This window comes from Stylophora pistillata, chromosome 1 (genome assembly GCF_964205215.1).
Source record: "Stylophora pistillata chromosome 1, jaStyPist1.2, whole genome shotgun sequence".
In the NCBI taxonomy this organism is placed as follows: domain Eukaryota; kingdom Metazoa; phylum Cnidaria; class Anthozoa; order Scleractinia; family Pocilloporidae; genus Stylophora; species Stylophora pistillata.
The window spans coordinates 35,245,390-35,271,288 of record NC_142519.1 but is presented as its reverse complement, the minus strand read 5'-3'; the positions used below and the strand labels follow the sequence as shown (position 1 = coordinate 35,271,288).

At 39.3% G+C, this 25,899-nt stretch overlaps 1 protein-coding gene and 1 long non-coding RNA gene across 2 annotated transcripts in view; both read right to left on the bottom strand.

The window, feature by feature from the left end:
- The window catches only part of LOC111326285 (uncharacterized), a 58,775-nt gene extending 37,295 nt beyond the window's left edge, over window positions 1-21,480 (bottom strand). The window contains 23 exon segments of the mRNA XM_088753170.1: window positions 2,341-2,633; window positions 3,342-3,480; window positions 4,222-4,517; window positions 5,043-5,175; window positions 5,938-6,260; window positions 6,357-6,489; window positions 6,847-7,163; window positions 8,079-8,217; window positions 8,939-9,234; window positions 9,520-9,655; window positions 10,095-10,429; window positions 12,434-12,880; window positions 13,683-13,824; window positions 14,059-14,357; window positions 15,555-15,693; window positions 16,397-16,701; window positions 17,326-17,464; window positions 17,714-18,054; window positions 18,531-18,558; window positions 18,741-19,039; window positions 19,607-19,751; window positions 20,281-20,576; window positions 21,257-21,480. Coding sequence (XP_088609296.1) covers window positions 2,341-2,633; window positions 3,342-3,480; window positions 4,222-4,517; window positions 5,043-5,175; window positions 5,938-6,260; window positions 6,357-6,489; window positions 6,847-7,163; window positions 8,079-8,217; window positions 8,939-9,234; window positions 9,520-9,655; window positions 10,095-10,429; window positions 12,434-12,880; window positions 13,683-13,824; window positions 14,059-14,357; window positions 15,555-15,693; window positions 16,397-16,701; window positions 17,326-17,464; window positions 17,714-18,054; window positions 18,531-18,558; window positions 18,741-19,039; window positions 19,607-19,751; window positions 20,281-20,576; window positions 21,257-21,380 — 5,244 coding nt within the window. The 5' untranslated portion in view covers window positions 21,381-21,480.
- Window positions 21,481-23,519: 2,039 nt separating this feature from the next.
- On the bottom strand, window positions 23,520-25,083 carry LOC148742234 (uncharacterized). Its single transcript, XR_016002127.1, has 3 exons — window positions 25,036-25,083; window positions 24,463-24,570; window positions 23,520-23,944 (listed from the first exon to the last, which is right to left on the bottom strand). It is a non-coding gene; the product is annotated as an uncharacterized LOC148742234 (long non-coding RNA).
- Between the last annotated feature and the right edge of the window lie 816 nt (window positions 25,084-25,899).

Here is a 25,899-nt window from a genome sequence, read left to right as displayed (position 1 = left end):
AAGGCTAGCGTTTGAAAAGCCTTAGCCATTCTCGTCTCGTTGGCCAAATACCCTAAATAAGGCTTTTCAGTTGAAAAGTTGGTCTCGTTTGCTTCATTACTGATGAACAAAGAAAACATAGGGCTCAGTTTTGAAAGAGCTATCTCATGAACACTTGTGAATGTATGTCTTTGTAGCACGCGAGCTGTAATCCCAAGAAGAAAAGCGTCAGGAAGTAAGACAATTACGATGACAAATAATGTTGTTTGATCATAAAGTTTAAGTCAAAATTTTAAATTAACGTTCTCGCGTTATTTTTATTATGGGTCTCTAAAACAGCAAAGTAGGAAATTGATTTTTATTTGTTTCGAATCAAGTAGCTGTATGTTTGTTCTCTTTGCCAAACTATTAATTCTACATTCATCATTTGATTAAAAAGTTATCCCACTTTTAGCAGCCCAAGAAACGTAGTTCACACTATTTCACTTGAAGCAAATCATGTTTCGAGCACTAAACTCTCTGCTATAAAACAATGTGAAACAGACCGTGCCAAACAGGTGTACCTGGCTTAATTTTGCTATTTTTATTAGCAAGAATGAATGGGTGATACGTTCGTTGCCCTTCATTAAAGGTTAAAGAAAACACTATAGCTTCGCGTAACTCACTGAGCGATCCTTTCGAAAGCTCAACAGTTTGGTTCATCGCTGATATCGCATTGTGGAAGATTTCAAAACATTTTGAAAAGAATTCTACCATTCAGAAAATTTGGGTCAGTTCCCAAAATCAAAAAATAAAGGGTGATTCCAGATTTGCTTGCGAGACGAACTTAGTTTTATATCATAGAAACTGACAGTAATACTTTGAATCTGCATGACAGCGTGTGGGGACTTATTTTCTTTTGTTCTGGTTTATGAAAGAATTTTCAAATAAAATTAATCAATTTCAAACCAACCAAAGGGTTTTTGAAGGATTTTTCTTACACTATAGAATCCCTCATAAATTCACACCCTTATGTTGACGGAATGAAATTCATTTTCTTTCCCTTAACAGCTTTCATGGAAGTGTCATTTATCTGTTTTAGAAATTTGTGTTTCACCTTTTTATCTTGAAATTTATGAATTTTTGATAAGAAGTGTCGAACCAAAGTTTTGAACATCCCTATAAAAAACAATATCGAAAAAAAGCATATTTTCCGGAACGTCCCTATCTTTTCTGGTCATTATTAAATCTGGAGTTTGTTCTGTAAACGCATGTCAACAAAAATAATACTTAAAATAAGATTCGCTGAGTGATTTTAAAAATGCTCTCTACTACTCTAACAAAACTACCAACAAAACCCAATGAGCTTTCATTCGAAGAGAGTTTCAGCAAGGAAAAAAATCCTGTCCATGAAAAGTGTAGGGTGACCTAAAACTTGCGCAAACCGAATTTAGCAATGTATTATTAACCAGCTTTTGAAGCACAGACCAACCTCGATAACTAATATTATGAATGACCTGCACATTATAGCATTTTAACAGAAATCTAAAGGAGATGCTTCTCTAGTTTACCCAAGGTTTTAAAACTACATGTATAGCTTTTCAGCTCACGAACAGAAAGTGCTTACTATTCACACTGATGTGAATAGAGTTCCATTTACACTGAACTGAAGATGAACTTCTGTTTACGTAATTTCATCTCCCCCTCTTATTAACATTCGGAGATTTCAGTGAGACTGGAAACGAAGTCTACGAGGAAACGAGCTGACGTTCGGGGTTTAAGGAGTTTTCGCTCGCCTTATTGCATGCTCGCCCCCACCACCTTTGTGAGTTCGTCCGGCAGTTAAACAAGTTCGTCTCCATCCTTACCCCCTAACTAATTTCGATGAAAATGCAAAGTTCGATCGACACGCAAACTCTTAAGCGTGCTAAACAACGAAGGACTCCTACACTAGTAACTTAAAGCCGCTTCGTTACTCTGGTCTCAAACCAATTGCTTTAACACTGCTTTATGCTCGTGTTCGCAGGAAATTTCCATAGCTTCTTTTAGATCAAACTAAGCAAAAGAGTGCTCCTTAAGGAGCTAAAAATATGCTGAAGGAATTTGTGATCAAAGCACGTATTTCGTTTCGTTGGGCCAAAGCAACTCAGCTTTCTTTTCAGTCACGCGTTTGAATCATAAAAAAATAATTGCATGTTGATCGAAGAATATCACTGGAACTTGTTTAACTTCAGAGGTGGAACTCACAAAGGTGATGCAAGGACAAACTTGCAAGTATGCGAAACCTCCAGATACAATTCCCAAGTTTCTCTCCCTTCTGAGACCGGGATGTGACGGTCAAGATTGAAAATGTTATTGAACAAACAGGCCTGCTCCACTTACGTCTCCCATTATAGGATCGTTGTATAATTCAAATCGCATTCCGTCCAAACTATGGTACAGCCAGAATCTCTTAACTCGTCCACAAGAGGCACTATAACCCTGAGTGGCAATACCTATTATGGCCATCACGTGATCAAAGCGCACTTGAAGGAATTCGTATATTTGGTTGGTGTAAGGGCGCCAAATGCCTGCAGAGTTGAGTCGTCCCCAACAAGGTTCGTGCCCAGCTCCTCTGAAGGAGGATGCAGTCACGTTGTGAAGACCACCTTCAATGCCGAGGGGGTTTTCGCATACTGAAAAAAAGCGTACTAAAATTACCTTATTGGCTCGGTAATATTTCGATAGATATTCCAAGTTCTCAAAGATTGACCAGAGATTGACGTGTTGATTATGAAAATCAATTTTAACACTGACAATCACAAGAAAGAAGAAATTTCCCTTTACGTTTTTCAGACACTCTAAAAAGAAAGGGGAATATTTTCTCAAATTTTCTACCACGTTATTGAGATGAGAGGAACTTGCGATCAAGAAGATTAAAAATTGCTGGAGGTCCTTCTGGTGTAAAACTAAGACCTCACCTAGCCGAATGGTCTCTCCAAATTAAAATGTGCTTTTTTTTTAATTTTTCCTTTTTTCGGACAAAATCAACCCTTTAGTAACAGCCACTGGCTCTTTTGGAGAAACAGACAATGGACCCCACTCCTACAAATGATGGTGAAATCGGTATCGCTTCATTTACTGTTGATCTGCACACGAAAATTGAGCCTTGTTGTCTAATTTTTATGTAGATTAGAGCTCCCTGGCCACTGCAATGATGAAAACGAGAGACGAAAAACTACAAAATGAAAATTGACGTTGAGAACGTCAGGATTGTATACGTAGGAACCATTCAATGACGATGAGCACTTTGGTATTCTGTAAACCTTACCCTCCCCTCCCCACTATGCACTCTATGCATATGTTTACTCGCCTCTTTCCTCAGTATAAAGAGCTTCGCATACCTGGACAACCGTACAATTCAATTCTAAGGCCAACATCATGAGACCACGTGAGTGGAAGAACACGAATGAAGCGAGTCGTCAAGGTGCGTTTGAAGAAATGTTTGGTCATCATGTCCATGTGTTGGTCTCTTTCAAATATCTGTCAAATTGAAAAAAGCCATTCAGTGAACGTAAAATTTATCCTGGTTTGACGTCGACTCCAACATAATTTTTTCCCGTTATCAATCTTCACAAGCCCATTGATATGGAAACCTCCTGCCCCCTACAGGTGTTTATTATTTCTCTCACAATGCAATGACTCCTGATGTGGAGAGGGACCTTTCAACCGCATACTATGAGATGAAGTCAAATGGTTACGTGTCACCTTTTCGAGCAAACTAAATCTCTTTTTCTTTTCTATTCAAATTGGCCGAAGTCAGCTGACCAGTCAAGTATGGCTACTGCATTTTTTTTCCGTTGGCAAGGTATTAAACGACAAATAAAATGGAAACAAAAAAAAAACATTCAAAGCAACGCCATACGAAAAATGGTGCGTGGGAGTGTTGACAGAATTTCCACAGCGCTAAAAACCAATTGGAAAAGAACCAACATATAAATGCTAAGTGGAATCATTAGCTATAGCCTTAGGCGCTAATCGTGGTTTTCCTACTTCTTACTCACTCCGGTCTGTTGGAAACATACAAAGAAAGCAGTGTACGGTTTTTATCCGTATGACGCATTGATAAAACATTCGGCCCACTGAGTCATTGTAGCAGCAAATCGCGCCCATGGACATCTATTAATGCTGCAACATTATCACACCATAGCAAATGCGCAGATGGAAATAAACCCCTTGGCTGCAATTAATTCTAGATGTAATACAATGTTCAGTAAATCGTACTTCTGTCTCTCCATTTTTCGTGTAATTGAACCATTCTGACCCATCCCCAACTGCATATTTCACGTAGACGGCCCAAGTATTGTAAGTATAATCCCTTCCTTGCATAGCAAAAGCTGTCAGTCGTTTATTTTCCGGCCCTAAGTCAACTTGAATGAATGGCTCCCATTGGGAACTACCCAAAAAACTATATCGGCTACAGCGTAGTCGGGCATTAGTATTACTTGAGATGGGCATTGATGTTTTTATTCGGTCGCCAGCGATCTCACCATGCTCCATTCCCAATGGAGATGAACACTCTACATGAAAAAAAAAATTACCAAATTGTGAGGATGAACTTCGTATTTACAAAAGATCCAAGGACGTTGTAAGAAAATACATGTACAGTGTGGTTGACATTTATTGAAAAGTTATGAAAAGAGTCCACTGCTAAAAAATCCAAATCACCCTGACTGGTGGAAACCTCAACACAAGACCAACAGAATACGTGCAAACACGAGATGCGAAAAAGTGAAGTAAGAAATCGACTTAAGAAAAACCCTACTGGGTGGATCTGGGCATGTCAAACCTACGGTATGACCTGCTTTCAAGACAAAGGTCGACAAATAGTGCCATCATACTAACTACTTACCTTAAACAACGCAACGAACAGCACGATCTAACTAACAATCACAGCTAAGTCTAACAGCCAATACCATCCAGGAAAAACTGACCAATCCGTTCTATCGAAACAGGCTGACAAACAACTCTTCGATTGACTCTGACGAACTGTTCCATTGTCCACGTCATATATACAGGATAAATTGAAAATATTTAAAGATTACCTTCGCAGCCTTGAAGTTCCACTTTCATGCATGGTCTGAAATGCCACTGTTTAGGAATTACTCGAACAAAACGGGCGTAGAAGTTGGTGACCTGGCTCTTTGAAAAAACTGCATCTGCGTTTGCATCAAATGTCTGATATGTAAGCAAAAAGAGACCCATGAAAAAAAAAACCCATGTTGTATACTGAGTAGGACCGTTCCTAGCTACACAAAAGTCATCGTTTTTCCATTAGGCTCTAAATAAGGTTCACCGTAAACAGTTAAGTGACCAAAAAAGGAATGAAGATTCAACATTCAATTCTCCTTGCAGGTTCTTCTTCTCAGATTTACTGCTTAAGAGCAGGAATGGCTTCTCTTATTGTAGAATGATATGGCAGAGGTGTATTTAAGAGTGACGGTTTCTGATAAACTACGTATCTTATCACATCAATGGGTTACTGTGCAGTCTCCCTTCACCAGTCAAGACAGCCCCTTTTTAGATCCTCAACCATTGGTTCCGGGCTGATTTCTTTGCCCTTCGTTTAGCTGCGTCTAATCCTTCTCTGGAAAACTCTGATAATACAATGAAAACTCCTTCCCCTCCCCCTCCCCCAGTTACTAGAGTCTTGTTTCTCCTTGCAACATCACCCTTGAATTAAAAATCAACCTCGCAAAAGCAAAGGAAATGATCACCAACTAAAGAACCTATTGATTGTCTCTTTGCCAGTACCTTAAGTATTGTATAAAGATTAGTATGGATAATATGCATAGTAATGTTAAGTTATAAAGTCATTAAGGGTTAAGCGCTCCATTTTTATTTATTCAATGGTATCATTTACTATCACACTATGATTTTTGGAAGGAGCTCCATACGAAAAACCAACTGAAATTCAAATTATTGCTTTGAACACTTCACCTTGACGACTCCTTCCTCCTTGTGATTAATCCAGTGATCCCCTAGTATGCTGTGTTGAACTGTGTATTGTTTCACCCAAGCTTCCTTCTCTAAAACCCCTGCAACGATTCCTCTGGTCAAAACTCCAGTGACGCGATTAAGAACTCTCAGATCAATTTGCAAATAGTCTGGAGTTGAACTGTTTTCTGCGCACCAGCCATGTTGTTTGCTTGAAGTGAGGATGCTTCCACGCCACGGCTCAAAACCAGGTCCAAGGAAACTCGATGCTGTGTATCCTCCATTTTTGGCTTCTTTAAGACTAAAGCTCAGGTTGTTCTTACAATCTACACAAAGAAAAACCAAAAGTGCGTGTTTTGACTGCTACCACGGTTATGAATGTAGAAGGAGATTACGAACAAACGGAGACCTAATAGTCTCACCTGTGTGATACAACTCCATTCTCAGACACGGCCAACTGTACCAACTGTTTACGATAACCCTGATCATCTTCGCGACGAAAGTTCGTTCAAAAACTGTTCGACGTACCGAGTCACCGCTAACACCTTCAAATAGCTGAAAGTTAAAAAAATGTACGGATTAAATGAATCGATATGTATATGAATGTTTACTCGTGGATACAGGTCACCATACCTTGAAGAAATAAAAGGTTTCATTGAGGGCTGATTATTGGTTTGTCTTGTGAGTTATTTTATAAGTGAGGATCAATACTAAATTGTTATCATACAAAAGAAAATTGTGATTTCTGTCAGTAGAATATACAATTCGCGAATTGATTCCAGTTCATTCATACTCAAAAAGACATTGAAGGATCTTGATCTTCAAAAAGTTTGGACGCAAAAAAACATGATTAGAATTAAAATTGCACTGGTCAAATTCATTTTTAACCTAACTATTTCTCCTCTCCCCTACCTTTCTCGCTCCGTGTATCATGTAATTAGTCCACATTCCTCCATTTCTGGAGTAAGCAATGTAGAACTGTTTCATTCCTGAGCCCCATGCAGTGTCACCTTGCACCCCTATTTTGACCAAGCTGTATTGCTTCCCTAGATCCACCTGTAGATATTCATCTTGTTTGGTGGCAGCCGCACACCAAGAACCATTCCCAATCGACTTGGACAACCTCGCTGCATAAGGGTAGTAACCAGGTTTCCAGCTTGAGGCGGTCATAGAAGAATTTGCAATCTTGTCAATGCTCTGAATTCCCACCTTAGATGCAGAATAATCCCCTGACAATAGATCATAATTTAATGGATTTGTTTTTGAAAGTTATCACTGAAAAAAATTCTTACTACCTTTGATATTTATTACGATCAAGGATTGGGTTAAAAAAAATTTAACATGTAAACACAGACCTCCGCAAAAGTCACCTAAGGATAACTTTGTGGAGTGTGGGATTTGTTCTGAGGTACAGCACTTTTCTCTTACAACTTCCTTCTCCCCCCAGGAGGGGAATGGGTAACAGAGAACGACACCAGACAACTAAGCAGAAAGATTATACGTGCCCCTGCTCGCTACACGCAACAGAAACGAGGACGAGCGATAGCAGTTGAAGGCAACCTGATCTTTAGGACTTAACCAAATGTGAGTCAGAAAGCCGCGGAATGCTGTCTACTTTTACAATATGAATTTCACAATATCAAATAAATGCAGTCTAGAACGTATTTTACCGGGTTAACTGGTCTATGTGTAGTGTATGCATTCACAAATCTCTCATAGTTAAAAATTAAGCCCGTATCGGAGGGCCTTTGCTCTACAAATGCAGAGAAAATTTCAGGTACGAAACGGATCTATGGGGACATAAAACTGATGAGGATCGTGGCATTCTTGGCCAAGTTTGTCTCTATTGGACATAGTAAGACCAAGGCGCAGTGGTAATTTATATGAACCTAGCCTAGTAACGATTTCCAACCTCAAATATCAAATTATTTCATTCCTAAAAGTTTTCAAAATCCTTCTCTTTTTTTTTCTGAAATATGGCGTCCGGCAATGACTCCATACCAAGAAATTCTTAATGGAATGAAGTGTATTGTGGGTAAAATTGTGCGGACTGTAGAAATACCAACACAACAACGCCGTTTGTCGACATTCTTCAGATTATTCATGGGCAACATACCAAACATAGAGAATTTGTATTCACAAACCTGTACATCCATAGACTTCAATACGAGTGGCTCTATTTCCGACATAAGCTAGAAGGTTTATCAGTAAGTAGCGCGCTTCTACAGGATACGGCAACAGAAATCTCCTGATGCTTACTCTGTTTTCAGTTCCGGAAAAAAACTAATAAGGTAATGAAAAGAGAAGGATGACTGATATCAATAAAGAAGGTACCATAAGGTTAGGGAGGTAACGAATTTAAACTAGATCTAGAAGCCTTCTTTCATTGCTATTTTGGGGTGGTCGCTAAATTAATTAACTGCAACGAGCGTCGAACAAAAGCAATTAATAAATGGACAGAAGGGGTCAATATTCACATGACTTCTATCAAGAATAATAGGGAGTTTAACAAACGATGACGGCGACGCCATGGACAATGTCGGCAAAAAAAAAACTTGTATTTTACCTACGAATCTTGCGATACTTTTTTTTTTCTCGAAACTGAACACAGCCTTTTTTAGAAATAGGAATTTTAAGAAAATGCTGCCGTCGTTCACGACGGCGCAAAGTTTGTTGTTTTACGTTGTTATCTTGCAAAGGACACAATTAGTAATTTACAAAGAATTATAAAGCACGTGCAAAACCATTGCTCTGCTCATTAAGCCTTTGATTAATGACGTTCCTGTTACCACAGCCGTTTTGGTGGTTTGTTAAACTCCCTACTATGTTCTATGGCCGAGTGGGGGCCTTTCAGGAAAACATTTAGCTCGAGGTCATGAGGGCACATATACTTCCATGGCTTCCACGAGGAGGCTTATGAGAGAGGGGAAATTAAAATGAGACTCATTAAAGATCCTCGACATGAGAAAAAAAAAAGCTGAGGACGTTAAGTCAGGTTACCTACTTTCTCGCGAGCGTCTTCGATCCAGTGCCTCCATGACCAGCCCTCCACACTATATGACAATTTGAATTTGGTGACAAAGCCACCACTCCCAGATTGTATGGCCAGTGCCGTAAGACGCTGTTTGTATGACCCAAAATCAATCTTAAGGAAGGCGTGTTTATCGGCATTTTGTGGAATCCAATCATGACTATTTTTAAGCCTTGCATGATAGCCCTCGTGATCTGACGTCGAACTGGAGTATCTGATGGCCGAGTTGCTAATTTCTCCTGATTTCATCCCCAAAGGAGCGGAACAAACTATCATTAAAAAAAACATGATTAACAAATATAAGAGTATTAATTTGGAGAAGATTTGCTTTAATTCTTTTTACAAATTTTTTCCTTTATTTGAACATTATCTACAGCCGAAGGACAAGGGAAATGATTAAGGAAGTGGATGAGTTAATAATCTGAGTTAACAAATTAGCAGTAATGGGATCTTCTTATCGAAACGCAAAAGCCACACCGATAGTTGTCTTTCGGACTACTGTGTTCAACAGTGTTCATTATACAATAATCGTTTGTCCTCGTAAAGGAGCACACCTTTAGTTCCCAAGAGCTCCACCCGAAGACACGGCAAGTTATTCCACTTCTCAGGGTGAAAGCGAACAAGGCGGCCAGTGAACCCGAGAAGTTTGGTTTTTTTCCTCCAGTTAACTGCATCATTGCCAAGAAATTTCTAAAAGAGAAATTAAAAGGAAATACTAGGCGACTATTAAACCTTTTGTATTTGTGGCGAAGATATTCAAAATAGTGAAATATACTTTTGCTCAATAAATGCCACGCCTTAAAGAAAAAGTTCACTGTTCGATGCGAACGTTTTTTCGGCAACTGGAAAGTATGACACCTTGCTTAGCAACGCGAGACTACAAGAGGTACTGCCAAGTGTCTACCATTGATATTAGTGCCAGACCCCCGTCAAAACTCTACCTGACTCAATTAAAATCTTTTTAGGGACGATTGAGGCGTTGAAGATGCCGGCCTGCTCGCAGGCTAGACCTGACGACGGCATATTTTTTCTCGGTTATCAGAGGTTCTGTCTAGGCCTAACCAGCAGAGTAAACTTGAAACAAAATTAGACATAAATGGGGCATTGCCACACTGCTGATTTTACTCACAATAGGTTGACTGGTTTTTACATCTTTAACAAATGTCCAGTTTTTCTGGTTGGTAGTATAAGACAGAAAGAACTCTGTAACCCAAGCAAATCCGAGCTGATCGGAGGACAACCGATGTTTACCCTGGGTAATAACACCAGTGATCATGTGTTCGATTTCAAGGTCAATTTCCAAATAGGGCTGGACGTCATTCGGTGCACTGCACCACGCTCCGTGACCAATGTTCCTGTCCAGTCTTCCGAAATATGGCAGATGTTTGGAGCTAAGCCAAGATGAGGCAGTGATGCTATCATCCGGGATATGATCCGAGTACATTCCGAGACCTTCTTGACTGACTATAGCGCAAAAAGAAAAAGCTTTAAATTAATCACGACGAGTCATTTCTCAGGGACCCAGTGTTTGGAAATTACTAGATTTTTCAAGAAATGCAGTCACATTAATGCTGATCTGCGCTTTCCAGTCAAACAAAATGTGACTGAATGAACATATTATGAACATATTTTAACTTCTTCAGTGGACGAAAGTCAAAGCTGCCTTGTCTGCGATTGCTGTGGTTGTCAATGCTAATCCAGAACTTTGCAAATGCAATTGCATCCTTCCTAAAGCTTTGTTTTGTACCCACTTGTTCATCGGTGGTGAAAAGGAACAAAGTAAACCCTGTTTCAATCCAAAGTTAAGGGCACATGACAACTCTTTCTACTGTCAAAGCAAATCGAATTGGGATCATGCGACAGTTGTGGACGTTAATAGAGCTTAACCTCGCACCCTGACTGACACTGTGAAAGTCGGAGGTGGGTAAACCTCTGATTTTTTACGACTTGGCAACAGGGCTACGCAAAATACCAGCTGAGCAACCTCTTCCCTCGAGCGGCACCTGCTGTGACTAGCAGACTGTACCTTCAGCACTATATAAAAAAATTGAAGGATAATAAACACAATAACCTCTATTTTGCGCGGAAATATGTATGGATATTTGTCCTTGGAAATTATCTGTTGCAGGACGCGAACAATTTTCCGAGTGTAAAGCTCGAGGAAACCTGCGAGTTTCGAGGAACAGATAATTTCCAAGAAAAATATATACGAGTAAATTTTCGCGCAAAATAGAGGTTATCATGTTTATTATCATTCAAATATTTTGCGAGGCGCTTAAAAAATGTTTATGAACAGCTTACTGTAAACAGCGTGGGACGTTTTCTTTGAGTGTTTTCTGAAACGACTTCATGAACAAAACAATGTTTCCCTTCTTCTGTAGCAAACTACTACAAAACGCTCTCTCATCTTGAATTAATTTTTAAACGAAGACTTATCATCGTGAACGTCAGGTTTGAGAATTGGGGAATATCAGTTGGGCGATATATATATCTTATTATTAAAAACTGGATCATTGAATAATGCAATTCAAGACTTTTTATTGGCTTAGCCATTATGGTATATGAGCCAATATACCATAATCTAATATCTGTACATTGTAACATCCGGTTTCTTCTTACAAAATAAAGTCGAGAAGATTTGTCTAATATCTTGGGGGCGTTTTTTTTTTTTAATAAAACAATTATTCCACTCGCGCTTGTTGGATATGAGATGATTATAGCCAACTTGGCGCTACGCGCCTCGTTGGCTATCTATCATCTCATATCCAACGCGCGCTCGTGGAATAATTGTTAATTAGACGTTTGGTTGTGTAGTATCGCCGAGTATTTTTAAGAGTTGTGCCGTATTTTGACGAGCCCGTAGGGCGAGTCAAAATACAAATAACGAGTAAAAATACTCAGCGATACTACACAACAAAACGTCTAATAAGTTATTTATTATCCAACACGCCAAACTGATATTTCAGTGCGGGCGAATTTCGCGGATATCTATTTACGAGGAGTGCGTGGCAGAAGTATGCGAAGCGGAACAGAATTGGCGCGTTGTGTTGCTGTTTCTATTTTCTTCATTAAACGAAGAAATTTTCTGGTCGTCAAGCTGTTTTTCTTTGTTCGATTCATCTAATAAACTTGGATCTATATTTGTCAGCCCTTCTGACTCTTCGTCGTCGGAAATATGATTCAAATTGTCCGCCACTTTTTTTTTTGTCGTAACTACAATCCAATTCTTCGCTTGCGCGATGCGAGAAAACCTGTTTAACCGGTACTCTACAATAGACGAGTACAAATACCGCGTGATATTTGTACTCGTCTAAGTGTAGTTGGATAATAAAGTTGGATATCACCCAGTTTTAGCTTGGGAATATTCGGTCCCATAGTGCGTCTAAACCAATCACCTGATGGATCGTACGTTCAAATATTTCATTAATTACTATGTGGTCAATCCAGAAAAAGAACTCAAAATCGAACCTGTATCGCTTATTTCAACTTCCACCTCACATAAGCTAAGGGATGAATTGACTTGCAGAGCAAATATAGTTACAAATCTTCCCTCCACTTCCGGTACACAAGAGACCAGTCTAGATTCGCCTCTTGAGAAAAAATAGGACTGACCACCACACGTCGGGTTTGCGATTCCTCCTCTGTCCTCCCTAAAGCCGACTCTAATTGACAGTTCTATGACCTCTCGGTAGGTTTCGTCGCCACGGTTTGCTATATATACTCCAGTTACGGTCTTCGTCCAAAGCAAGTCGACTCTCCACCAGGGTATCTCGGTTTCGCCCGTAAATGAACAGGAACCGGCCGTGTAATTTGAAGCTCTGTTGCCATCGACTGCAAGTGCAGAAGTGTCTGTCAGATTTCCAGATTGAGATGTTGGACGACCGATGGCATCGTTGTTATTGACGACGACGTAACCTGTAAAACAAATTAACCAAACTTAAATTTGAACGTAGTTGAGCGCCTCCACAATATCTATCCCTATCATTATCCCAACAATCATTTCTTGACATCTAGAAAGGCTCAATATATAAGGGTGCTTTACACAGAACGAAAACAACAAAATTTCTCACAACTAATAATGGCAATCTCACACTGTGATTAACTGGTTCACAATCGAACTCTGGAGTTGCGTTTAAAAGCTCCTCTAGGAGATGTCATGTTTGTTGCTCGACATGTTCAAATACGACTGTTTCGCGAAGAAATTTTTCGGTGAACGAACGCGCGGACCTGATCGCAAATTGCGTGGTTTTTCGTATTGGAATCTTTACATAAAAGATACAGGTAGATTTTATGAGCGATAGGAAGAAGAGAAGAAAGAAATAAAGTTCCTACCTATTCTTATAACTATCCACTACTTAAACATTTCTTACAAAATCAAACAGGGCTGATGGGCAAACTGTGGCTGACTTGCACTTTCTAATGAGACTCAAGCGAGCCTTGAGATACTATTTTCATTCCTAAGACTTCACCAGCCCACTAGGAATAGGAGAATATTCAGGCTAGAGTCTAATACTTGAATAATATGACGTAATTCAATTCCAATTAAAGTAAGTAGACCAAGAAAAAATGATTGGCTCTTGGCAATCACCGTGACGAGAAAATATTAGTCTTTGGAATAGTGTGGAAACTACCTCCCTGGGATTAATCCGTTGATATACTTCGACTTCTAGAGTTAAAGGATATTGTAGAATATTTTACAGCAAAAGTTTTTACTTACGCTTGCAGCCATAGAGTTCTAATCTAAGTCCCGTATATCCAGCCGTTGAATCCTTCACATTCAATCTGATGTGCCCTGGGATGATCCCCCTGAGTAATTCGTGCTTTACAGTCTTTGTGGAAGGGTTGTTACCTTCAAAGATCTGTTAAATTATATATATATATTCTCACAGAGAAACTTTTTTGTATTCTACGAATGCAAACTTGTATTTTAAAAAAAACATTTGTCTCATCTAAATGCCAGCAAAAATGTCGTTGATTTTGAACTATAAACTACATGAATGAGACAGAAGCGGCAAGTACATGTACAAGGTTTGATCCCCCCTTCATAAATTCATCAAATTTGCAAATTTTCTGAACGGAGGACATTCAAATACCTTAACTCTTCCGTCCTCGCGATAATCAACCCAATCAATGCCATCGTAACTATATGAAAGGGTATAGGATCTGACTAGATTGTTTTGCACGGCTTGTGTGGCCACTCCTGTAAGCGTGAAGTCACCGCTTCCGAGCTTCACTGTAATGAAGGGGGGGTTAGAACGATCGCTTCGAGCCTGCCATCCGCTTGCGCCATTCAGCCGAGCTCGGTATGGGTCAGCAGAATATCTCCAGCTACTAGCTTTTATGTCTCCGTCCCAAATTTCATGTGCTTCCATTCCTAAAGGATTGTCACAAGCTACGAGAGAAAAATTCGTTGAAATCTTATGAGTTTTATTGGGCATAGGTGAGTCAATAGTGTGAACTTATTTGATAATTACCCCGTATTAACACAAAACTCTTTTAAAAAGCTTTTGCCAATGTTTTTCAATCGCTTTTCTTTGCCCGTATGTAAATAAGGTGGAAACGGATAATGCCGGCTTACAGGGCTCTGGTGAAGCTTGGTAGGCCAATCACCTGCCAAGTGGATATGCCACGATTACAGAAACATCGACAAACAGAAACACGTTTACAGACATCTTGGCAGGAGAAGGCCCTTCCGGGAGAATGACGCGGCAGAGGCAAAGCCAGAAGGACCCTCGGCGGCTGACTAGCCTTCTTTCTCCAAGACACACCATCACAATCGGTACGTGGAATGTCAGGTCCATGTACCAAACTGGGAAAACGAAAGAGGGGCCGCCCCAAGAATACCTGGAGGAGGGATACGGAAAAAGAGATGAAGGCCCTCGGGAAGAACTGGAAGGAGCTGCAACAGCTGGCAGAAAAGAGGCGTCAGTGGCGGCAGTTTGTCGATGGCCCATGCTCCAACCTGGAGCCAGGGGCTTAACTAGCTAACTAACTAATGTAAATAAGCCTTAGGGCAGCTATTCCGTTTCACTCTGGAGCGATTTCTGTCATATGTTTTACTTTCCTCATCTTTCACTGTTATTTTGGTATTCAAGGAAGCCATAATCACGGTCCGACAAGCTTGAGCACGATACGCTTGATCCAAATTATGAATGAGTCTGTGTATGTCGGTTTGCACCTGTATTTGTGTTGAAGATTAAATCCAGGCCAATTTAGCCTCGATTACAGTGCAGCGGTCGTGAGAGTCGCAGGGACAAAACTTTTAAAACAATGGACTGTATTGAGATCGAAGGGTGGAGGATTGAAACACAGCCACGATCACTGTGTTTTGTTCTTGGGCAAGACCGATAGAACTACACACTAGTCAAACAGAGCCTCTTCCCGCTCAGGAACATGCCTAGGTACCACTGAATGGCTAAGGAAATCCGGCGAATGCTGTGGTAGCCTATTATGGACTTGTGTTCCATTTGGTAGAGGCAGCAACCAGGCCAAATAAAACCAGATCAAATGGACAGTTATACGAGTAAACCCGGCTCCTCCTATTGTATTTCGATTCCTCCTTGCTATGATTTTAAGTAAGAAACGTTACCTGGGCAGCCATAGAGTTCTATCCTCAGGCAGATAGCTTTGTGCCATGCTACAGGTCGAATGCGGAAAAATTTGGCAACAAAAGGATGTACAAAGGTTTTTCTCACAACTTCGTGTTCATTCACATTGCCATCAAGTATCTAAGAAAAATGAAAGCTGTTTAGAAGAGGAGACGGAGGTCTGCCTATTTCTCATCTCTCAGAAAATGTATTGCATAAGAATGTATAGAAAAAAATACAATCTTGAAAATTTTCACTGTCCATAGCGACATCACATAGTCTTGACTTAACAATGAGAGTCAATCCAAAGTCCTGACTGGGCATCACTTTAACTCGTAACTAACGGCTTTTTCTTCTTGTTGTTGAAGCTCACCAGAGAGCAAAATCATCCTTTACTCGCAAACATACCCGATGACCTATCATTTTTTTCTCCTTGTTGGAATCGAGTAATGACTCTTTTTCCGTTATACAAATATAAACCAATTCTCAGTGTAAGAAAGGGAATGATTTTCGGAAACGTAAATTTGGTAAGTAAATGTAAATATTATTGTCACGCCTGATATTCTAGAAATTATAAGGGTACAACTACTTCTAAACAAGCCCGAGAGCCCAAACTTTACCTATGACCAATACGTAAGGTTTGACAAAAGCCTCCATGAAGGTTCTATTTCCGAGAATGACCTTAAGTTTACGCTTTTTTATCTGTTGTTGCGGCTTAACAATTCATCGCTGATATAGAAAATCACTCCTTGTGAGCTCAAACGTTGTTGATATGTTCATCAATACTTAAATATGTCTTTCATTTATACTTTCCCAACCATAATTTCATGGCATATTGGCTTACCTCAACAGCCTGAAGCTTCGTATAGTTTTTCCATTCCTCACCATTTTGGCTGTATTCAACGAAGTATCTTGTCACCCATCCTTTCTTGGCGACAGAACCTTGCGTTCCCAGTTGACGAAACTCACGAATCTGTGGAAACTGGATTTGAAGATACTGATTTGCATCATTTGTTGCTGAGCACCAGGCTCCGTGTGGATTATACAGCCGAGCTAGCCAGGCTTGATAGCCTGGACCTAGGTTGGTGGAAGCGGTCATAGCCTTGTTAGGGATTTCGCCTGAACCTGTGCCCAAGTCCCCTGAGCACTCTATGGAGAAAAAACATTTGCATGAAGGTTGGGCTGACTTCGACAGGGAAGGAAGCAATAAGGTCGAGGACATAAAATCATAGGATTGATTTTGTTGATGACATGTCATGACAAGCAGAAAATTCATGTTGTTACTCTTGAATCTATTACCATCCTTACAATTGCACTGACTATATATTTCGTTTGTCTGTCCTCAGACTGCTCATTACAGAGTTATGTCGACGAATCGTTTGTTGGATTCATTTGTTTCTTTTTTTTCTTTAACATATCTATTTTGAAATGCCAATTACTGATACGTATGTATCAAGGCCAGCACAAATTTAAGTGTCTATAATACCCTGGTTAAAAGACATGTCTATGAAAGACATTAAATGTCCAGTACATAGACCAACCTCACGTAATCCTACTGATGGAAGCCGAGGTCACCAAGACGAGTATTTGTAATATTTAACATGGAAGTCGAGGTTACCAAGGCGATTATTTGTAAGCCGATAATGATCAAGACTTATTCTTGGCCAGGTAACGACAGCCCAGTTAGAAGTAGTCACTGGGCATGAAAAACTTTACCCTCAGAGTTTTTACTCACTCCCAAATTAAAAGAAGAGTGGAGTTAGCTTACTTTACCTTTGCAACCGTAAACTTCCACACGCATGCAGGCCTCTTTCTTCCAACTTTGAGGATGAATTCGAATGTAGCGAGTGATTAAGCGGCTAGATATTTTAAGTGTTACCGTTGCATTCGCATCAGTATTGGCCTCAAACCTCTACAAAAAGGGTGAAAATAAAATTCATTTGAATCATTGTTTTGGCGAGAGTGTTCCAACCAAGACAATCTTATACTTGCACCAAAAATAAATGAGTATTAATCCACTAAAAATTCCCATACAAAGTCTGATTGACTACAAAGGTTTTGGGTGCTTGATTAAAATACACGAAGTTTCTCCGAGTGCTGCGGAAGGGCTTGATATGGTTTAGGTTTTGATCAAAGGACTAGATGTTGTTGGGACATATACCTTGACACTACCTCCTTCGTGGTACTTCTTCCAAAGTTCGCCGTTGTCGCTGTACTGAAGAGTAAACACTTTCACAAAGGCTTTCGAACGAATTATCCTTGTTTTAAAACATATATGTCCTGTAGAGCCGAGAGTAACATCTTCATGACTGTTTACGGATGTAACATTTTGTGTCTTAACAGATGAAATATTTCCACTTGTGAGGTTCGATAAAGTACTGTTAATCATAGTGACGTTTGGTGCTTTAGTAGTTGAACTGTTTCCACTGGTGTTGCTCGCTAATAAAGCGACGCCAGCTGACGTTCCGTTGGCCGCAGTGAGATTCTGCCTCCCTTTCATTTCTTCAGAACTATTTTGGGGAAGGGAAAGATGCTTCAAATTATATCATAAAGCGCTCAACTCTTCTAACTAACCCATAGCCATGTGTTAAATGTGACATCTCATGGAATTCTTGGAAGGACAATTGAAACTTCGGGTGATCATTTTGTAAAGGAACATTTGAAAATATCTATCAGGATAAATGCAAACTTTACCTCTAGTTTAGAAAAAAGAAGAGCACTAAACTCATCTAACTAACCCATAGCCACGTGTTAAACGCGACATTTCATGGAAATCTTAGAAGCACAATTGAAACTTCGGCTGGTCTTTTTGTACCGGAACACTTCAAAATGTCAATCACGATAAATGAAAACTTTACTTCTGGTTCCAAAAGTTCCTCCAACTGAGTGGCACGGCTGGACGCATGCAGACATTTACACTATTTTTGTGCTTGTTCTTTCGAGATGAGTTTTGCAAAACAATTTTAAATACCGGTAACGATTTTACAATGAAAGGTTTGACTCGTTCTATTCTCCCCACGGGCCATCCCCATGGAATGCCTGACAGATTTATTACCGCAGCTGCCGCTAAAAGCATTACCAGATTTGGGTTCAAAATACGAGTAAAGCTCTCGCCGAACCAAAAAGGTAACGACTACAAATGCCCAGTAACATCAAACAACGAGATGCTAGAGGAAGCGCGGTTTAACTAGCGTAAATGTAGGAGAAAATAAACTCAAATACCTGCAATTCATCTTTTTCTTTATAACAGTGACCCATTCGTAAAGAGGATTTCCTTGAACAGATATCATGCTGATTTGAAACCTGTTTCCAAGATCAATCTGAAGATATGACGACATATCAAGCTTTCCCTTACACCAGGATCCGTTGCCTGACGCGCTGTTAAGACGGCCATGAAATGGCTCAAAGCCAGCTCCAAAATATGAAGATGACGTCATAGATTTATCAGGAATTACGTCATCTGCGATGCCAAATGGATCAAAACAAGCTGCAACGATATGGACCTCGTTATATCAAAGCAAGACTTATAACCACGCATAAAACTCTTAAAGAACCTTTCGATGACTACAGCTGTCGTGTTGTGGTGTAAGCACGGTTCGATGTCTTTTTGTGACAGCTTGACGTGTCGCACGCAATATGCAGCAAAGGAAAGAAGAGTTTAAAGAATGGTAGATTACGCGCAGTTTCTTCCTTCATGGCGAAACTCGCCACGGGAGTAAAAAAATCAACGAGGGAGTGCACACATTTCGTTCGCCTCACTCCCAGAGTTCCACGCAGCGCCGCTAACAATTTTTTTCGCTGATCTTTCTTACTCGCACGATGGATTTCACCGAAAAAAGAGGGGCTCCTTTTTTTCCAATCCTACATTGTTTTCTAACAAAGAAAAGTTTAAGCTTCCTTCCTAATTCTAAAATGCTAGAGAAAAACCCGGTGTAAAGAACCCAAAACACGAAAAAACTGACTTCATTTGATTTTCTCTCTCAAAGTTGGTCCTTTAGTTCGTTTTATATTGCTTTGTTTAATCGTTTCTCCATTGGTTAACTTTCTAAATTACCTTGGCATCCATATATTTCGAGGCGCATACAAGTGTCTCCAATAGACCGCTTGGGGTAAATTCTAATCATATTTGCAATAACCGGAGATGAGAGATTATTCATCAAAATTTCACTGCTGTGGACTGTATTATTGCGGATAAATTTCTGTGGAGAAAAATAATGTAACGCAAAATGACAACATACATGAGATGATGATACAGCTTCAGTCAAAAAGGTAATCTAAAAGGTCTTTGTGTAGAGCTACATCAAAAAATGATGCCAAAAACATCAATTTCATTCGGAGTATTGATCTGTTGTGGCCGCCCATAACCTTTCAGCTGTTGCCTTCACTTTTAAATTACCAGTAAAGCAATAACAAAGCCGAGGATAAGTACGCGGTTGCCAGACCGACAAGACACGATTTGTGTAAACCACAAGACTGAATTGATCGACTTTAATCAACGAATACTTAATCAGAAACTTCTAACAGTGACAGAATAAAACGGGGCGGCCACGCTTAGTAAAACAACACAACGAGTACATAGCGAGTACAAGTTTCGACATGGCGGTTCTCTCATGCACTCGAGCACATGTTTTTTAACTGTCTCTGCGCATGTGCCGAACGCACACCGCAGGTTAATAATATTGCGGTCTAGACTACTAGTCACCAGATTCCACACGATTTGACTCTGACCTTAATAGTGCCATTTTCGTGGTAGTCGAACCAATCCAGTCCTCTGCTGAAAGCCAAATTAAATTCAGTCACAAAGCCTCTGTGGGTCCCTTGACTCGCGACAGCAGTGATGTAATGATTTGAATTCAACTCAATCTGAAGCCATTCCTGATCGCTGACTGTACCGATACACCAGCCACTTACTGAGTCGTTGATCCTGGCGTTGTAGTACTCCCAGTACGAATTCGATCTGGAGGCTTGAAGAGAATCTGAAGGGATTTCAAAGTTTCCCATTCCCAAAGCAGAGTTACAGTTTTCTGAAAACAGATTTCATGAAAGAAAGGATGAAACAATCTATATTTGACCTATGAATGACAAGTTGAGAATTAGCTAACAAATTTGTTTCCCTCCCAACATGCAGCGTCGACACTTGCTTGCTACCTTGCGCTAAACTAACATCTTGGGAGCATTATGGCGGCAGGCCGAAGTAGATTTTCAGTGAGGATTGATTAATTACGAAAGAAAAAAAATTGTATGATGTGGGCTTCAATTCCTGTCAAAATTGAAAAATTGGAAACTTTTTCCTTCTCAAATGTGGTATAAACACCATATCGTGGAAACTGCAAAAGTAGTTTTCACTGTGAACAAAGAATTGCCAAGCAAGGGAAAGAATAAAACAGTTGTAAGAGCATATCTATGTGTATCTGGACGATAAATTTCGCTTTTCAAACGCTTACACAGCCGAGTATCCTTTTAAGAGAAGATGTCACCAAAAATCAGACTAATTCACAAATCACCGGCAACAGTCAAAAAATCGAATTGGCTCATATTCTAGCATTAGGTAAGCCTTTAGGTAAAACAAACCAAGACATAAAGTTGGTTGAAAAATTCTTTTCTTTTCGAGAAAATTGAAATAGGGTAGCTCCAAAAAGTTATTTTTATATGTGCTGAGCGAAATAAACGTTTAAAATACGAGAAGTAGGAATGAGAAACTTACCATTTGTAGAGTTGTTTATCCGGAGTTTTTGTGCTGCTATGCATACGCGGGCTTTAAATTCACAGAAATTTCGCTCTTTGGCGAAGTCGGCGACATAAGAGAAAAGACCGACTTTGTTTATCATTTATGGTCGGTGGTAATAATGAATGCTTGATTGATATAAATATCGTCTTCAAAGTACTTGCAATATGATAGAAGCTGTTTTTGTTTTGTAGACATGGTTGTCACTGCGTGACAGTAATAGGAATATATGTAGATCTAACAATTGCGTGACACCTAAGTTTCTTGTTTCTGTGTGGGACACGCCAAATGAACTACGAGCCTTCTGCACAGCTTTCAGAAATAAAGCGAACCCTTGAATGGGAATATTTCGTTTAAAATCTATCTGCCAGGCATTGTGCGCTTTCATTCGTGGGGTCAGCCTCCTTTTTATTGTTGCCATCCAATGGTGTATTTCCTCCAAAATTATATATCGTGTCGCAATTTGGGAGCAAAGAACCTCTTGTATTGACCTTGTACCTACTCGATGTTTCTGAACCAGCAAGTGCAAGGCATTCTGTACCTCATCTTCGAAGGCAATTCGGTTTTCAAAGTCTTCGTCTTTAAATGTAGTACGAATGCTACGAATGACGCGGTTGAGATCAGCCGCCATATTGGAAGGATGTCAAGTTGACAACCGCATGACACAACTTGTTTTCGCGGTCTCAGAAATGCGAATTTCTCGAGACAAATAACCCAGCGTGACATGTCTACTCATTGAGTACAAAATTAATGCTTTTGGAGAAAACAAAAACAACTTCTATCGTATTGCAAGTACTTTGAAGACGATATTTATATCATTCAAGCATTCATTATTACCACTGACCGCAAATCATCAAAGTTTTATGCCGCCGACTCCGCAGAAGAGCGAAATTTCTGTGAATTTAAAGCCCATAGCATCACAAAAACCCCGGAAAAAAAACTCTACAAATGGTAAGTTTCTCATTTCTATTAAACGTTCATTTCACTTAGCACATATAAGAATAGTTTTTTGAAGCTACTCTACAGTTTCACACGGCATTTGAGTAAATCGATAGAAAAATCCGTATTTTATTTCAAATTTAAACAGTGATTCTACTTTTTCGTGAAAACATAGAGGAGACATTGCTCTAAAAGCCTGCGGAATAAGTAAGTTTTTCACTGCTTTTACAAGTACAAACGAGGCCTCCAAAAATGGGCTAAATTCGACCTTCGAATGACGCTAAATATGTGTAAGTTGAGTTTTGTCAAATTTCTCGAAAACAAAAGAATTTTTCAACAAACTATATATTTCTTGGTTTGTTTTACCTAATAGGCCTACCTAATACTAAAATATGAGCCAACTCGATTTTTTGACTTGCCGGTGAATGTTTGATTTTTCGTGACAACCTCTCAGCGAATTCCTGGTATTATCCGTTGGATTAACCCCAAACGAAATTTGGTAGTTGACCTGGTCTCAGCCATTTGATAATAATAAGGTTTTATTGAGGTAAAAGCTGTTTCAGTTTTCTCATTGTGATTTATTTATTCAACTCGCATTTTCAAACGGCTTATTTACGAGAAACTGCTCATTTCAAGTAATGTGTCAGTTTGCCGAATAAAAAATTTTATTTTTCTTTAAACCAATGAGCGCCTTTTTCGCGACATTGCGGAAATTACAAATATCTTTAGGGAAAATACTGAGATAATTTGAAGACAATCAGTAGCCTGCGGGCAGCCGAACGAAAACCCCGGAATAAAACCGGGGTTTTCGTTCGGCTGCACGCAGGTTAGACAATCGGGTATTCCTGCGAATTTTCAGTTTGGTAAAAAAAAATGACAAAAACTTTCCATAAGATTTCGAATTCAAGTTGATGTGTTTCTTGTCAAGATCACAACAGGAAACCCACTTGAACGGTGTGACCATTTGTATAAATGAATCAACAGAGCTGTAGGAACATGTCTTTAATCATCAAAATAAAGTGTATTTCACCTGAATGCTCCACATTGTTGCTTCTGGGTCAAAGGTCCACGAATTTTTGCGATTTCAACAGTTAGGCAGCGAAGTAACATTGCATTCAAGATGAACGCTTTCAGTTCGATTATAAATTGATCAAGAATACTAATCGGAGTTTAATATATACTGTGATAAGAAGCTTTTCAAAAATTCCATTTTCTCTAGATTTAAATATACAAACTCTCGCCCCAAAAGTGTCTTCGTCCTTCTGCTGATCCATAATGACATCGAGATACTCTCAATCGGACATCGATTTGGCTAATATGATCAACGGCCTCGTAGCTTTTAAGTGTTTAAAGGTTTTTTTTTTCCAATTTTTTAGGCTGCCAACTGCTCCTCCTTAACTTAACGGAGATCTACTCTTGATTGAATCGTAAAAGTTTTACAATAATTTTCAAAACCATAAAAGCCGTTTTGAATAAGACAAAGAAAACAGTTTTGTTTGACGTCAGCTTTGTGTCTCTACTCTTAAAGGTAACAATCAGTCATGGAACACCTGTTGGTTGCAAGGATGAGAAAAAACCTATTCAATAGAAACCATGAATTCTCTTCATCATTCTTCGTCTCTTTTAAGCTTTTGCCCCAAAGGCCTTTTGCTCGACCACGGATATTTATACTCTATGTACAATAAGAAAGTTACCAGTAATCTGAGATGCTCTTCCACTTTCGATGACCTGCAAAAGACCATAAAAGACATAAAGCGCTGAGATTCTTTCAATGCAAACCTTGGACAACATTAGAGCTATATTTCTGCTGTTTTAAAGAGGCTTTGCGTAAAGCTCTATTTCCACATACTGTGAAACACCGTGCAAGAGGCTTTCAAATATACCTCCTGCCAAGACATAACCTTCAACATTCCCGGATTGTTGACGGCAAAGTTCATGAAAATAAGTACTTAATGTTAACACCAAACTACATAGGAAACATGCTGACTTTAGAGCAACGACTTTGTCACTGATAATAAATTATTGATAATATATAAAGAAAGCGTTGTCTGATAAACTTTTACATTGAAATTCTTCAAACCCTTGAGTATTCAAGTCAAATTCATGACAGAATTGACTTAACTTTCGTTTAGGGCTGAATAAGCTGCCAGAGAATTCTGAAAGCATCCAAATTGAATTGGAGTGTATACAACGAGATTAGGCCATCACGCAATTCCTAGAGAAAACAGAATATGACTAAACCTTACCATGAACAAAACTATAAGAAGTACACAAGGATTTGTCGTCCATAAATCATTCCGATATTTGGAGAACATGGCAGTTTTATGCTAGATGGACAACTTCCCCTGTTGGAACTAAGAAAAACGACACCATCAACTAATTAAATCCTTGATTAAGATTTTAAAATTTATATATCAGATGGAAGGGTAAAATCTCAGTTAATAAAAATATGGTGCCTGTATGCTACTGTTATTCAAAAAGCTTTGAAGAACACGAATATTTTTGGAAACACACAGAATGCTAATGAAATGACGAGTTTTGGAATGACATTTTAGTCCACATTCTTTCAATGCAAGTGACAGGAATAAATAAAAAGAGGTTTATTATTGTAAACCAAGGCAAAATGATTTGGGAAGAATTCAGCGTTGTGTCATCACACTTTCGTTTACCTACGAATTATTTTACTGACTTTGATATCTGCGTTAACTATATGAGTGAATCATGACCTTAATTTATGTTCCTACTTTTGTTTGTAAAGTATAAAAAGCATAACAAATTATAACGATGTGAGAAAAATCTGATATTTTACGGTTACTTACCGATCTACTGTTAACTTGTGCTGATACGCACCAAAGCCTGAGTTAAAATGTTGGATGTGTACGTCAGAGAATAAAGGAATTGAATTTGTTTTGATCAAACTAACACAAACACAATAACCATACACCTACCTAAATTATTATTTGCATTAACGACCGTTTGGAGTTTAGCTGACGAGAACGACAAATAATGTTACAATTTATATAAAAGATATATTTTCTTAAATGTCTCCATAGTGCGTTCGAAATTCATTCAAAAACAGCTCGATAGCAAATGAAGTTAGCCTTCATGATGGAGAAAGCTTGTCATTTACTTTCCTTCGATTAAAGATTCCCCGTGGGGAAATAATTAAATTTAACAAAACAGCAGACAAAATGGTTTGTATAGGACGTCAGTAAGGGGTTATTGATGGTTACTGGATAACAATACTCCTCTGTTTAGGAAGGTCACATTAAAAATTTAAAAGTAGAAATTCATCCTCGTTCATTTCACCAAAACCAGCCTTGATCGGCCTCCCAGTTAGCTCAATTAGTTAGAGCGCCGGATTTTGTTATGCGGGAGGTCGAGGGTTCGAGCCCCAGCCGGACCGATACTCATGGTATTTAAACAAGTGAGGAGAATTTGCTACCTTTCTATAATATCAAGAAATGGATAGATATTCTAGTTTTCTCGGATAAGGACGAATAAACCGTAGACCCCGTCTCCCGCAGGGTTAGGGGTAGGAGACGTTAATTTCCCACGCATGAGATTACTGTGTCGTGGATGTCCTTTCTTGGGTGGGATGGGTGGGAATTGGCTCTGAAAAGCCCCCATGGGGAGTGGTCAACTAACCTGTGTAACCTATGTAAATTAACAACACTTCATAA